This window comes from Neomonachus schauinslandi, chromosome 1, assembly GCF_002201575.2.
Source record: "Neomonachus schauinslandi chromosome 1, ASM220157v2, whole genome shotgun sequence".
Taxonomy (NCBI): Eukaryota; Metazoa; Chordata; class Mammalia; order Carnivora; family Phocidae; genus Neomonachus; species Neomonachus schauinslandi.
Genome location: NC_058403.1, coordinates 66,499,194 through 66,515,314, shown reverse-complemented (window position 1 = coordinate 66,515,314; position 16,121 = coordinate 66,499,194). Strand labels below are relative to the sequence as shown.

Sequence of the window (16,121 nt, the reverse complement as noted above, 5' to 3'; positions counted from 1 at the left end):
ACAGGGCACTTTCAGAAGTCTAGGACCAGCAGGGCAGAACCAGCTCATGCCCTTGGGGAGTTCCCTGTGTAATGCTTATCCATGAGAACTGCCACCCCCAGTGGCCTGCGTGGACTAGAGCCCCAAGTTCTGTCCCTTGGGCTGCGCTGGGAAGATCTCCCTGCACCCTGCCTCTGACTTCAAACTTGGACCCAGATACTCCTGCTTCCAACACAACCCATTAGAGCTCCATAATCCATCTACTTATCTAAACTATTTTAAAAGCCATGTAACATTTCAGTTTATACTTTCTCTTAGAGGGATGAACTGAGTGGCAACTATGTGGAACTGTCTGTCCTTTTGTCTTAAGGTTACCTCTTTAAGCTCTAAGATGCCCCCCTAGATTTTCATCATAACACATCAAAAGTCGCAGGATTATTTCTCCCATTGGCACTTTTATTGACTCCAGACGTCATGTCTCCGAAAAAGCCCTGGATTCTAATGTTCTAACCCTGGCCTCCCCCCTTTTAGTCCTGCCCCTGCAGGGAGCAGAGCAGGACTGCTGGCTCCACACGCAGCAGCAGAGGACCCCAGGCAGTACTCGGGGCCCACACCACAGGCAGCTGCCTGCAGGGAAAGCCAGGGCACTTTAAAGACCTGGTACTCAAAGGTCTTTGCCCCAAATGGTAACTCAACTTTCACCGTGAAGCTTTTCTCAACCTTTCCAGGCAGATTAAAGGGGTACCCCTCGCACCCACAGCCTCCATTGATTGCATTTCTCACATGGACTGTAATCACCGGGTTCAGTGTCTGCTTCCGCCTTGCACGCTGAGCTCCTGAGGACGCTATTCTCCATCTGTGTACCTCAAGGCATACGGTAGGTGCTTAGGAATGTTGCAGGAGAAGGCAGCAACTACATCAAAACTTTCCTTCCCATTTCTGCCACCTGCAAGCCTGAGAACTCCCTGTGATAGGTTCTACCAGCTTGGCAGGCCAGTGTCATCTCCAGATATGGAGATTCCAAAGTGCCCTGTCCCCTCGAAGAGGTTCTGTCGCTTTGCTAGTCACACGGTGCACTCCTGGGAAAATGCGAGAGACTGAGACACACCTAGGAGACAACACTTTTGGACCAACTATGAACTAGGATTAACCGGTGGCCAAGATCTCACCATATGTCTGGTGAGCAGTCTCTTCCATTAAATTGGTATTTGAATAAATCAGGAGATGTGAGGCCAGAGACAGGAGCGTGCATGCACAGCAAACACCACTCAGCTATGACTTCTGTCAGTCTCATCCAGGGCTTTGTCAAAATGTAAGTCTCCCGTCACTTCTCTCCAATCATGGGCAGGACAAACTTGAGGCCGTAATCTTATAAATCAGTGTGTCCCAGAAGTTCATTCACAAAACGGCTGTCTAGAATTCCGACTGAAAGGGAAGAAGACTGCACTGGAGCTGAGCCCGAGAAGCTCAGCTAACCCACAGGCTAGCAGCCAGGCTGTGGCTCGGGCAAGAACAGCTACAGGAAAGGTTAAGAAGCCTTTTGTAGGCTGTCCAGGAAAAGAACTGCCTCTTTTCCCAGCAGAGCCCCACCTCTTCCCCGTACTAACAATGATGCAATATTCTCCTTTCCCCTCCTCTTCCCAAGCCCCTACCCCTGAGAGACCCAAAGTCCAGGTGAGAAGTGGCTGGACACAGTGACTCTGGAAACACTTCCTGTCCTCAGTCGGAAGCGGATGTAAATGCTGATATCCGCCAAGTGCAACATAGAGCCCTGCATACAGTAGGTGCTCAAACATACAAAGGACAAACCTGCTCTTAGTTACCTTTTTTCCTACGTTCCTTCACTCTCTCTGTGCCTTTTCTGTACTTAGGCCAATCTATACCAAACTGAGAGCTAATTATGTAACGAAGGGGTGTGCCTATGTGCATGCACACACACAATGCACAGACAGATGTGCAAATTATTCCTAATGACTGAAAGGAAAGGGAAGCTGAGCACACCCTGGATTCAAACTCCCACACTTAGAAGAATCTGAGAATTCCATCAAGAAACCGCTTCCCCACCCTAAGAAGTAGCCCCCCTTCCTACAGACACCTGCCTGTGGGCTGGTGTTTGGTCCTGTCACCTTAACACTGACAAGGACGTCTCCGGGTGGAGGGAGGTCGGGAAGGAGGAGAAGGAGGAGGAGGAGGAATGGGCAGCCCTGGCACCGGGACAGGCAGGGGCGGGCAGGGAGACACGGGTCAGAAGAGAGCTTTGGAAGGACAAAGCCACCTGTCCAGGCCTGATCTAATGGAGCCACCTCAGAAGGCAAGGCAGCAGGCCCTCGGACTAGCTGGTTCCACCACCTTCGCGCCTTGGGCGGTGGAGAGCTCTATCAATGACCTGGGCTGGGCGTAAAGCCCAGGGTTCTTGCTGCAGACCCCTCCCCCAAGCAAGCCCACCAGGTGACCCTGAAAATAACCTTGCCTCTGAGCATCAAGGCCCCCTCTCCCACCCACTGGGAAGAAAAAATCACGTGACACATGACAACAGAGTAAAAAGTAAAAGCACTATGGAAAAAGGGAAGAAGAGTGGTGGGGCTGGAAAGAACAGGTGGGCAGCCTGAACTGCCCCTTCTCCAGGCCACAGGTGACCCTACAGTAAGGTAAGAGAGGCTCTCCTACCGCCATCTCTCCAGCACACCCTCTCTCCCAGAGCATTCCTCAGGGACGATTCCCTACCCCACCCTCCAAATCCCCGAAGGAGGTCCTGCTCTCCAGCCACCACGCCCCATGTCCCCAGGACATACCCACAGTCTACCCAGCAGATGGTGCCTTGTCCTTTCACGGCCTGGGCCACAGTGGATAATAACCTGAGATGACTTTCAGCTGCAGCCTCTGTAAAAAAATAAAACATTAAACATATGTGCCCGAGCACCCCAGGACCACCTCTTGCCATCTTCCCTCAGGGGTAAGGAAGGATGGAGACCCGTCCTAGAGGGGAGATCCGGGGCACCAGTAACAACACTGACCCTGAGCTCAATAGTTCGGTGAGAATGCTTCTCAGAATCCCCTGTTCCCCACCAGACTCTGGAGCCCTCCTCACAGACACAGAACCCCTAACTCACCCCTCCTTTACACCACACCTCATGCCCCGCTCTTCCAAGAATCTCTCAGCCAGATGTTCAACTCTCAGTAGAATCTCTGACTCATTACTTTTCTGGGACAAATTGTGAAAGTTCTATAATCAAATGATTACAATTCTGTAACTAACGTAGGGAACAAGTTTGCCAATTCCACACTCCTCTGTCCTAGAGCCCAAGCTGGGAGCTGACAAGAGCAGGGACCAGACCCTTCCTTTACTTGTGCATCACATCCTCACCTCGGCAGGGGCTCAGTACAACCTGGTGGTTAACTGAGGTTTATATGTGACACTAGACTCAGATGGACCACTGTCTAGTGGACCCAAGTCACATTTCACAGCCCATTTCCCCAGCAGTGACAGAAGAGCCAGCCCTTGCAGTACCTGGAGGGTCAGCTACAAAAACACGCACTATGCCTTGGGGCAGGGTGGAGTGAGCATGAGAAAGGAAGTTCTCCATGGGTCCAGGCATGTGGGCAAAGCATGGGAAACTACTGTGGGAGGGCAGGAGCTTGGGGGCAGAGGCTTGCAGCCAGGATTCCAACACTGCTGCAGAGGGGCTGTGGCCCATGCATCACCTCTCCCCGTCATACTTGTGAGCTCACTTGAAGGGCCCCCCATGCAGACACTGGGAAGGAGAGCAGGTCTGCTGCCTCCACCAAAAACCGTAAGATACATCCCAAAGCCGAGCAGAAATGATGTCTGAATTATTTGGCTCCACAGATCTCCTTTTCTAGCGTGGATAACGGTAGCTGTTTGTGAATACAAAGCATGCTGAGCCTTTCATGTAAGTGAACAAAAAATATCTTTCTAGAGAGCTGCATGGAGCCACCCAAAGGAGGCACTCCCGGGAACCCCCACGAGCCCAACTGGAGGAGGAGGGCAGCAGAGGGGGAGAAAGCCAGAAAGCCATCACCCCACCATGCGTTGGGGCTCAGACAGGGCTCTCTGGGGCAGGGGGCAGAAGCTGAAGTTGAGCTATATGAAGCACTTCCCCTCTGAACCCCACCTTACAGCAGGGGAAAGGGAGGCCCCGCTTGGGAGGATAGGAACGGAGAAAATCCAGTTACTGCACTACTCCATAGCCCACTGAGGGTCACACATCTGCAGCAGGTCCAGGCAAAGGGGCAGGAAGGCAAAACCATCACGTGGGTCCTGCCGCCCAGCAGTCCAAGGCAGAGAGGACCCCAGGAAGCACTGGAACCCCAATGCCAATGAGTGAGCCAGCGGCCAGGTGAGGGGCAGAAGAGAAAGTAAGAGTGGTCCAGGCCCTGCGTCCTGCCCCACAACTACCATAATCATTTCCTGATCTCAGAGCCCTTCCGTCATTGTGGGATTAACACATTTCCTCCTACCCTCCAGCAGAGGAAACAAAGTGGGGAAAGCACAGAGGGCCAGCTCTATCATCTATCAGCCGGTGGCCGTCAGACAAGTCAGCTAGTCTCCCTCTGCCTCAGTTTCCCCACGGGTAAACTGGAAGCTCTCTGACAACCTGCACTGCCTCCCTCATGGCAAGGAGCAAACAGGAGTGTGTCCCAGGAGTTCCTTGCAGAGTCCGTGTAAGATGATGAGCTTCTATGATGGGACCGACCCAGAGAAGGAATTGAGGGCTTCTGCACTGGCAACCGCCTGGCTCCACGAGCATCCAAGGGGGTGAGCCATGCTTATTCAGGGCCCTGCACCCCGGGCCTCAGGAGCAACTCTGCTTCTCCCTTGCCTCAATTTCCCCCTACTCTTGATAACGGAGAATGCTAGACACATGCCGGGCTCCTAACAACCACCTCAGGAAGTGTGTGCCAAGCCCTCAAAAGGGCAAGAAGTAGCAAGTGCCAGGGTGCTTAAAGGATGTAGGCTTCAGGAGAGACACACATCCAAAACATCCATCAGCCCCAGTGCCAATGAGTTGTCGAGGATGAGCTGCCAGGGAGAACTATGCCCGGAACTGGCCCAGCCACTGGTTGCTTCTCCAGGGCACAAAAAACTTGGCATCCTTAGGAGCAGTGAAAACACTTAACTCTGCTGGAACAACATCAACAGTCAGATGTTCAAAGTCGCAGCCAAGAGCTAAGCAAACCTCTCTCCATCCACTATGCCCTTGCCAGCCTCAAGGTCAGAAGAGGCAAGCCACGGCTCCTACCCCCACTGAAACTGCTCTGTCCTGCTCTTGGAGCCCACTGCCAATTCAGTCCCATGTTCTGACCCCAGAATGGGACAGATGGGGACCAGGATGGGCCAGGGCTGCCAGCCTGGGTGCGTGCTCCCAAGCTTGGGACCAATTCAGCTGGCGACTGGCCAGCCCCGTCAGTTAATCAACAGCTCTGGCGAAGCATGCCCTATCATGGCCAGCCTGTGCCTGCCCAGGAAGCCAGACCATCCATCCCCACTGACCACCATCCTCCATCCCCCTTCACATACACCCTCTCCCTCCTGATGTAGCGAGGGCTCCAGAGGCTCTTCCTAAGAAAGACTGATCACAGGGAACTGAAATAGCCTCTCAGGGACCCAAAAGAGACTGAACGCACACTCCCTGGTGCCTCTAACTCATTTTCTGGGGAAAGCTGACAAGCCTGATGACCCTCGGGCCCTCCCTGGGTGGTCCTGAGGTCTCTGCCTCCCACCTATTCCCCAAACCCAAACCGTCCCATCCCCGATGGATAACCCCCAAGGCCAGGTTGGGCACTCACCAGATTTGGAGTAGAGCACCAGCACATTATTCCGGGTCCTGAGAAGTTTTTTCAAGTCCTTGGGGTCAGAAATTCTCTCAATGAGTGAGGAGACCTTTGTGGAGGACAGCCACATCGGCAGGACCACCTGGGGATCAAGAGGCCAAGGACCATGAGCCCCAGCTTCCTGCCAGGCCCAAGGAAGAATGGGTGCCCGCAGACACACTGCCTAGAACACACTTTACTTCAGAGGCAGAAGGGCACACCAACCCTTCTCAGGACACTGCACCAACTTTTCCACCTTATCCCCTCCCCAAATCACCAACAACCCTCCCCCAGGACACTGCCCAGCCCATTCCCAGTCTCCAACTCGCCACTCCTCTTCAGGCCCTTTTACAAAGCTGAATGAGCTGCATACTACACAAGCAGGCTGCATGGATGCACTAGTCACCTACTCAATCCATGCCCCTCTGGGAAGTCAGTGTCTGTACCCCACACTGCACCCCAACACCACACACCAGGGAAATGTGAAAACTCCATCCCACCTAGAAGCACTGAAGCACAAAGCCACAGAAAAGTAAGATCACTTCTCATATTTAGGTTGGGAATGGAAGGTTTTCAGCTTTTCCCACTCAGCCAATGATCTCAGGAGGCCAGCCAACAAGAAACGAGCAATTCTTCCCAGATAACCCGGAGACCAGCCTTGGATACTGGAGGCCCCAAGCACCTCTGCAGGCACAAGGAGGGGTGGGCTGGAAGCAGGCTGGGGAGGAGGTGTGTTAAAAGTCTGAGTCAGGAACAGTCACACAGCAGATCCCCTCACCCAGCCCACATAGCTAGCCAGCAGCCCCTTGCCTAGCTGGCAGAAAACACGGGGCTACTATATGGAGAGACTAAGAAAAGCTCTGCTGGGAGACACCAGGCAGACAGTAGAAGTATGGCCCTGAGAGAAAACAAGGGGATTAAGGGAAAGTCTACAAACTGAACCTTGAGACACCCATCCCCCTAAACCCCCACTTCCCTGACATCTCCCCTCCGTTTTCCAGAATGCTGCCAGTCTTATTCCCCCAGGCAGGAGATTACAGAATTTTTCTCTGTGGAAACTGAGAAGCACAAGAAAAACAGCCTAAAGATGGTGATTTGGAGATCCTCCAATGAAACAACTGAGTTCCCACTGAAATGCCCACTGTGAGGCCCTCTCAGTAAACAAGCGCCCTCTACCTCCTCCTCACACTCACAGTCTCCAATGCATGTCCCAGTGCCTTGCTATTCAATACAGATAACCCAAGTTCCCCAGATATTTGAGGAAAGCCCTCAACACAAAAGACAGGGATGAAAACGAACTAAAAAAGGATGACATTTAGAAGAAAAGGAATGGAAAACAGCAAAACTATGATTATTATTCTCAGAGAAATGAAATGCTGCGTCCGTAAAACAAGAATAGAATGTGGGGTGCCTGGGTGGCTCAGTCGGTTAAGCATCTGCCTTCGGCTCAGGTCATGATCCCAGGACCCTGGGATCGAGCCCCACATTGGGCTCCCTGCTCAGCAGGGAGCCTGCTTCTCCCTCTCCCTCTGCCCCTGCTCTTGCTTGTGCTCTCTCTCTCTGTCAAATAAATTTTAAAAATTAAATTAAAAAAAAGAATAAAATGCTACAAGAAAGGAATAGTCAAAGAGGATCAGGAAAAATTCTTGGAAAGTAAAACTCTCATAGAACTAAAAAATTTCAATACAGTTGAATGTAAAATTTTAAAAAACTCCTAGAAAATAAAACATAAAATCAAGAAATAAAAAATAGAAGAAAAAGGTAAGAAAAATAAGAAAATGGATCCATTAAGTGCAAGAGCCAAATTAAAGTAACCCCAGAAAAAGAAATAAACAGAGGAAAAGAAACTTAAAAAAAAAAAAAAAAGAACTTCAAAAAAAAACCCCAAACAAAAAAAAAGTAAATCTCCAGTCGAAAAGGTCCCACACAATGAACAAAAAAAGACTCTCACCAAAGTACATCTCCTAAAACTTTCAGAACACTGCTGACAAAGAGGAGATTCTGAAAGTTTCAAAGAAAAAAAACCCACCACATACAAAAAGATCAGGTGTCAAAATTGGCCTAAGACTGCTCATCAGCACAGCGGAGGACAATGAAGCGTTGCCTTCATGACTCTCATGCAACATGATCACCAACTGGAATTCTATATCCAGCCAAACTATCTGTCAATTGTGAGTATAGATTTACTTAGGCTTAAGAGCTCAGATGTGAAAAACTTACCACCAATACACCCTTTCTAGGGAAAATACTGGAAGTCATGCTCCAGCAAAACAAATGAGTAAAAAAATCAGAAAGACATGGAACCTAGGAAACAAAGGATCCCACAAAGAGAGGCAAGGAGAATTACCACGTTGATGGTGAACAGGAGTCCACGACATATACCCTGTAGTCTACAGAGCAACCAACCCATAATGGAGCAAGGACAAAGAGCTATGGATGAATGTGGTCAATAAAAGGAGGCAACTGTAGATGATCTGATATGCTTGATTATACTGATCAGTTAAACAATCCGACCAAAGTAACATAGCTAATAAGTAACAGGACCAGAACCTGAACCTTAGTCTATTTGACCTGATGCCCTCTCAGTCCATTGCCTCTTTGCAGCCAGAAGTCTTGAGCTGCAGCTGAGCTCTACCACTCAGTAGCTAAGATGCCTAGCCAACATCACTCAACCTTCTACGGCTTAGTGCCTTGCATCTGACATGGAAATAATGATACCTCCCTAGTGGAACTGCTGTGAGGATGAAATGGAGTAACTTACTGAACATGCTTTATATATCATAAAGCACTCCAACGGTATCAGTTACCATAAATTTTAATACGATGTTCCATCTCCGCAGAGTACAAGATAGAAATGTGGCCATATTCTAGTGTTTCTGAATATAATCTGCCATTGGAATGCAAATGTTCCTTCTCCCCAGGGCAAAACTATCCAGGAGGAGGAGCTGAGGATCCCTCATTCTGCCCTGCCAGAGCTGGGTACAATACCCAAGGACCCACTGCCCTTACGTAACCCACCTTGAGAGCTCACCAAAAAGTTCATTCCATTATATTATTACATGTTATTCTCCTGTTCTCAGGGAGCTAATGGACTTCAGACTAAAAAGTCCATAGTTCAATGCACATGATTGAAGGAAAAAAAGAAAAGAATCTGTTGGAAAAACACACTGATGTTGCTCCAGTTTTAATCCTCAGATAACATGGTCAGTCAGGAAAAACAACTGCCCTTGCCCAGTGCCTCGGTACTTTGACCTGTAGACCAGCCCTCCTGGACTGGCAGGCACCTCCACTTCTGGAACTGGGGAGAAGGGAAGGGGAAAGGAGCGAGGCTGGGCCCAGTGCCCACTTGCCCGTGCAGTGCAGTGGCATGCCCTTGGGCCACTGACAGCAAAGTGTCTACAGCAGAAACCGCAAGCATCAAGTCTTCAGCTTCCTTTCCATCAAACCCAGTTAATCCCTTAAATCGTCTAACCAACAGCCACCCTCACGGTAACCAAACCACTTTCCAGCCAGCCACCAAAGCCTCTGGCCCAACATTCACCCTCACGCAGCAGAGAACTTAAGCTTGCAATAAGGAATGCACTGAGCAAACTGACTGCTTGCACACTATCACCCAGTATGATGCAAGGGTTCAACTGGGCACTGCCCGCGGCCACCCTGGTTCACAACTCCCTATGGAGGTGTCTCCTTCCCCCTGCGCCCATCCCTACCCCAACCCTAGACTGACTAAGAGCCCTGGAGGGCAGGGCCCAGCACAGTGCCTGGCCCCTTGAAAGCCCCCAGGAAGTGTCTGCTCAGCATCATAACCATGACGTATCACAATGGTTACCACACTGCTGACTCTACAGAGGTCACCCACTAGGAGCATGTCATAAAGTGAGTCCGTGGCAGCTCTTGGGAGACCTGGGAGGGACCACCGAAAGCAGACAGACAACAGCGTAGTGATCGTCTGGATTCAAGTGTCGTGGGAGAGTGTGGGTGGAGCCAACCCGGGGGTCTGGAAAGCCTGGCTCAAGAGCCTCCTCTGGCCATGCCCTTAGACTGGGCAGCCACCAGGGAGGCTGGGGGTGGAAGAACCAGCTGGGTGGCTGCCCAAGGGGAAAGAAATGGGTCTAGCCAAGAGCCTCAGAGGGAAACAAGAGAACTCAGTGATTATTCCTATGTAAGCAAGGAAGGAAGAGAGAAGAGGCTAAAATGATTCCAAGGGTTCTGGGCTAGGTGTGCGGAACGAAAGCCAAAATGGAAGAACTGAGCAGCAATGGCAGAAAGGCTCTGGTCTTCTGTTGAGGAAGGTGGTAGATAATATACTCAGGTGTGGACATGCGGACAATACAGGCATCCTCCAGGCTGGAGAGTGAGCCCTGAGGCCAGTGAAGGCTCCAGGGTCGACGTTCAGAGGGAGAAGACAGGGGAACACCTCAGTTGAGGGGCGGAAGAAGGATCGGGAGGAAGGTCAGGAAGGAGAAGGTGGGAAGTGCTGCATCAACACAGACCAGGGAGGAGACACACAGAAAAGCGGGTGAGGGATCTGCAGGCAAGGCCATGGCGAAGTCCCCAGGGACATAATGAGCGAACGCTAGGAGCATGCGGGGGAGGGCGGCCGGAAGCCAAGCTGCCCGGCAGAGAAAGCACACCCAGCGTGGGAGCTGGAGTGACAACAGGCAGCAGCAGAGGTGGCCCAGCCAGTCAGGAGAAGGATGGGCGGTCTCCACTGCGGAGGGACGCGTGTGGGCACGGGAGAGCAGGACTGGCCTAGAGAGGCAGGATGAGGAGATTTGGGAGCAAGAGAGAAAACAGTCGGGGGAGCCAGATCCTGGGGCACCAGAAGGCTTGGTGTGCTAAGAGCTAAGATGGCAGGCTTGGCATTGCTGCGAGGGGGAAGGATGAAAGGCCCCTTGGTGCCTGGCCTCAGATGGACCATCCCCTTAGCTCACAACCACGGGGCGGCCAGAAGAACAGCCCTTTCCTCCCTCCCCTAAGCCTCTCCTCCAGCCACTTAACATTCTCCCTTCTCCTCCACGTCCATCTATTTTAACCTTTGCAGTGTGCACGCTCCTTCCTTTCCTTAAGATGCAGCTCCAGTGAGCCTCGGATCGCCTTGCCAAGCACCTTCCTGCAGACTTCCTAAGTCACAACCCACAAACCCTGATAACAACAAGAATAAAATGTTAATGATGCACACACACCCTGCTTTGTCAAGCCCTCAGCGGGGAGTGGGCAGCGTTTGAGAAGCCAGCCACCTTCCCAGCCAGCCATGGAACTGTCCCTGGCTATGGCAGCCTCTTTACATTCTAAGTCACTAGCTTTGGTGTTAGAGGAGAGAAAAAAAATATCCCCTTTGTCCACCATCCAAACTCCTTCTGACCTTTCCCAATGATTGCTTTCTTTCTGCTCACCAACCCTCAGCTTTAACAGTATTTACATCAGGTCTGAGCTGCCCCATGGGCTGGATTGAGGCCCATACACTTCCCCCACCCCCCACACCCCATGCACGGCAGACCACTGCCGGGAAGGACGGCTGCCCCTGTTTCTGCTGCCAGGGAATCCAGGCCCCCAGTGCCACCCCCAACCCCGTCACAGTGCATACCCCCTCAGAACACCAGGCCCCTCCATCAGAGCCGCCTCCGCCCTCCGCCCCAGCCCCTCTTCCGAGCGCGGGAGCCCCTGCCCCACCTCCACCACAGCTGGAAGCAATGTGTCCTCTCATCTTCCAGATGCCCCGAGTGCTCTCCTGCCCTGTCTGTATCAGGGCCAGCCTAGAAGCCCGCCCTCATCCTCCCCCTTTGAGCAATTCCCACCCCTCAGACACCAGGGAAAGAGCACTGCTTCTGGAGCCAAACAGACCTGGGGTCAAACCCAGGCACCATCATTTACAACATGACCTCAGATGTTAGCAGCCCTCTCGGGGTGGCATCTCCCCACCCGTAAAGTGGGGAGGATAGTACTGATACCTCCCTTGTGAGGCTGGCTGAGGATTAAATGAGGGGGAGAAAGTACATAGAGAACCTAACATAATGCTTGGCATACAGAAGTACATAATAATCATAGTTACCTTTATTAGTACTATTAGTGAGACAAATCACAGATAGAGCAAGAACAGTGAAATGGGCACCACTTCTTCCTCTCCAGGGCCCTGGCTGCAATCAGGCAAAACAGCACATCCAGGCAGGAAGGAGGGTGCACGTACACACATTCAGGATATAAAACCTGAAATAATCACCCATCCGCATGGCAACCCAGACCAAGAGGCCACACAGCACATGTACAACGCTCCTTGCAGATTTCATGCCCATTTGCCCCTCACCAAACCCAACAAGTGGGGACTAGCCTCATTCCACAGAAAAGGAAATTGAGGCTCAGAGAGGTTATATCACTTACCAAGATCACACAGTAGGTAAGTGGCAGAGCTAGCACTAGACCTCGGGTCTCCTAGCTCCTGGCCAGAGGCAGTCTATTTCTCTCAACCCCACAAGCTCCCTGGACCCAAGCGGAAAAGGAGCACCTCCTTCCCAGGCAGGGGCCTTCAAAGAGGCTGGAAAAGCCCCAAACTTCCAGAATCCCTTGGCAAGAAGGGATTTCTAACCCTCTGCTTCCTGCAAGCCCACAGTGCCCTATTGTCTGCCCCAGTTCTCAGGATGCTGGGGCAACTGGCCCAGATGCGCTGTTAATCAGAGCTCGTGTACGGGACTATGCCCCTTTCCAGCTCCTTCTCTCCCTCTCTAACACACGGCCACATAAGCTCATCTCTTTTTTTTTTTTAAAGATTTTTTTCCTTGAAAAAAAAATTTTTTAAATAAAGATTTTATTGCTTTGAGAGAGAGAGAGAGAGAGAGAACGAGAAACAGCATGAGAGGGGAGAGGGTCAGAGGGAGAAGCAGGCTCCCCGCCGAGCAGGGAGCCTGATGCAGGGCTCGATCCCAGGACCCTGGGATCATGACCTGAGCTGAAGGTAGTTGCTCAACCAACTGAGCCACCCAGGCGCCCCAAGCTCATCTCTTTTCACTTAACCTCCCCCACCATCCCCACCTGACTAACGAGACAAAGAGTGGTACAATTCTAGAAAATAATAGGGAGAACACTCCTTGCCACATTACACCCTCGGCTTGAAAAAGCTCCAGATCTCCGGGGTGCACGCCAGCACCCTCACGTTCTCTGTAGCTGGGGAGGCTGGTGTTACAGATTCACTTTTCAATGCAGACCACGAAGCCAGAGGTATTCAATTATGTAAAAGCAGCTTGCTAAAGGAGGAGGATTTGAAGACAGAAGTTTAGTATTTAGGAAAAAGGGTGGAGGTGGGACTTGACCTTTTTTGCTCTGTCACCTGAAAAAAGATACCCTTCTTATGTTGGGAGCTGTGAAGAAACCGGTTTAATTTAGTGTAACCCACATTTTGCTCAAAATAGTTTTCAAATGTCAGAATCTAAAAGTCTAGACTCTTAAGAAGCTGGTAGTAAAGGGATCCAGGAAAAATGTTAAAAACAGATGACCTGAACCCAAGGTCAGAGAACTCAAACTGGCTGAGAATTTAGAGCTGGAGGTTCGGGGGAAACCGCCAGAAACCCAAGTTGTACCTGGCTTTATTGACTGGTTGTTTGACCTTGGACAAGTCCTCTCTCTTCTCTAAGTTTCTGTAAAATGAAGGGGCCTGAAGTGATTTTTCCAAAGCGCTTTGCAACTGTGACATTTTGGTAAATCCATCCTCATGACCACTACCAGAGAAGTACCACAAGGTAATCACACCTTGTGAAAAAAACTGCTGCATTTCTCTGAATATGTGGCCACCCACATTAAAAGCCACTCCTTTCAGTCTCCCTTGCAGCAAGTGTGGCTATATAACTAAATTCTTGTCCCTAGAATATAAGCAGAAGTGTTATGTGCAACTTTTAGGAACTGTTCCTGATAGACATCTGGGTCTTAGTCCCCTCCTCCCCCTGCCAGATGGAATCGGGACAAGATGGCTGGAACTCAAGCAGCCACCTTCAGACAATGGGGAGAATGGATCTGTTAAAGATGTATAGTAGTAAGATAGAAGGTACCTGGGTCCCTGACCCACAGGGGTATATACTGGCCCTAGAACACTGCTTTCAAGGCTTCAACATGAGTGAAATATATGATCTTTGTAAGGTACTATCATTCTGGGTGTTCTGGCACACATACAAATAGATCTTGAGCACCTACTGGAACAAAAGCTTAAACTAGAAAGAAATATTAACACCTGCTCCAGTTGGAATATTTCAAAGTGTGTAAGGCATTAAATCATGTGTTATAGTTCAGATAAATTGCTATAAGGAAGGAGACAGAGGGACTATCAAAGGCTTGATCTACTGTGTTCTTCCCAATTACCCGAGCTTCACTATGCCTGTTTTCATCAGGTGTCTTGGTCACTTGGTGACAACTACCCACAAATGAAAGGAAAATTAGCTAATAGCTCTCCAGTTTCCCTGCAACCTCAGCCCTTTACTACTAAGGGGGGGAGGGGCACTGCAGGAGACCAAAAGGCCTTGCAGTTCCCAGGCTTGAACTGGGCTGGTTGGTTTCCCCGATACAGGACTCCTCTCCACATTCCTGCCATCTGCAGCCTCCAGGTAGCCCTCCAGAGCCAAGGATTCAAAACGCTGGAGGCTGTTCAATGTAGTGGGCCCAAAAGGCTGTGAGAACTAAATATTTATATGTCCGTGTCCTCCACACTACCATCTAATCCTGGATAGCTTCGGTCATTAGAAAGCATAAACTGCCCCCCTCTCCCAGGCCACTCTAGCAGCCCACCACACTCTGAAGGTGGTAAACACGTTCCTTCTTAGGATTCTGTAAGTGAAATACCTCAGTTCCTCACCTGTGCCCTCAAGTCCCTCGCTGTCCTGAATGATCTACCTTAGACACAGCTGTGCTCATGACTCTCCGAGCTATCCCAGGCTGGCAGCAGACTTTTAGAGCTTGGAAAGAATAATGTGCTATATGACTAGAATTTATTTTGGGAAATAAATACCTCTGCTTTCATAATTCAAAATACAGGAAATTAATCTCAACACAAATCTTGACTGGTGGGTCACAGTTAAGAAAAAAGCTGAGACACATCATTAATGAATCTCTTAAATTACGGCGCCCAAATGTCACACAGGGCTGGCAAAAGTACAATTCTTTTGGAAAGCTATTTGGCACAATTTATCAAGTATCTTCAAAGTGTTTATGCTCCTTGACTTGGTAATTCCACTTTTGGGACTCTGTCCTGAGGAAATGAGCAGAGGTTCTGACCGATGACTCATAGGGTCCTACTCGTAAGAGTCAAAAATTGTAAACAACCTAAAAATTCAAGAGCAGGGGAATGGTTATTTAGAGGAAACCACTCAATAGAATAACACAGCTATTTAGATGATGTTTTCAAAGACTGCGCAATGAAAAATATTTGTTTTAATATTAAGTATTAAAAAATAAAATTCAGGGAGGCACCTGGGTGGCTCAGTCAGTTAAGGGTCTGCCTTCGGCTCAGGTCGTGATCCCAGGGTCCTGGGATGGAGCCCCCGTGTTGGACCCCCTGCTCAGTGGGGAGTCTGCTTCTCCTTCTCCCTCTGCCGCTCCCCACCACTGGTGTGTGGGCACTTGCTCTCTCAAATACAGAAATAAAAATTTTTTAAAAATAAAAAAATTAAATTAAAAACAATTCAGGGGCACCTGGGTGGCTCAGTCGTTATGCGTCTGCCTTCGGCTCAGGTCATGATCCCAGGGTCCTGGGATCGAGCCCCACATAGGGCTGCCTGCTCCGCGGGAAGCCTGCTTCTCCCTCTCCCACTCCCTCTGCTTGTGTTCCCTCTCTCGCTGTGTCTCTCTCTGTCAAATAAATAAAAATAAAATCTTTAAAAAAAAAAAAAAACAATTCAAATGTACATGGTATGATTACAACCATACACAAAATTATGCTCAGAAAAAGACTGGAAGAAAAAATGCACCAAAGTAAAACTCTGTCCTTGGATAGATTTTATTCTTCTTTCCCTTTACCTATTTTTCTCAGTCACCATAATATGCACGTCCAATTTAAATCTTTAAAGAAAAAAGAAATTATCATCATTTGGACACCAACATGGAAATGATTAACAATCTCAAAGTATCACCCCACAAGCAAATATAACTTCAGAGGGGAGAAGCCTGGCAGAAACGTCCTTAACTAAGGGACAAATGCTAGCGACACTAATGGGTAATGGGTAAAATTGACATCATATGCCTCCAGACAGAACGCACTGAATGGAAACATCATCAAAATTCCAGTTGAGGGGAGCCTGGGTGGCTCAGTCGCTGAAGCGTCTGCCTTCGGCTCA

The 16,121-nt window shown here is 49.9% G+C and overlaps 1 protein-coding gene across 1 annotated transcript in view; it reads right to left on the bottom strand.

The window, feature by feature from the left end:
- Nucleotides 1-16,121, bottom strand: part of PDIA5 (protein disulfide isomerase family A member 5) — an 89,570-nt gene that overhangs the window by 62,878 nt on the left and 10,571 nt on the right. The window contains exons 2-3 of the mRNA XM_021692449.2: nt 5,788-5,914; nt 2,772-2,859 (exon numbers count right to left, since the gene is read on the bottom strand). Coding sequence (XP_021548124.1) covers nt 2,772-2,859; nt 5,788-5,914 — 215 coding nt within the window. The remainder of the gene's footprint in view (nt 1-2,771; nt 2,860-5,787; nt 5,915-16,121) is intronic.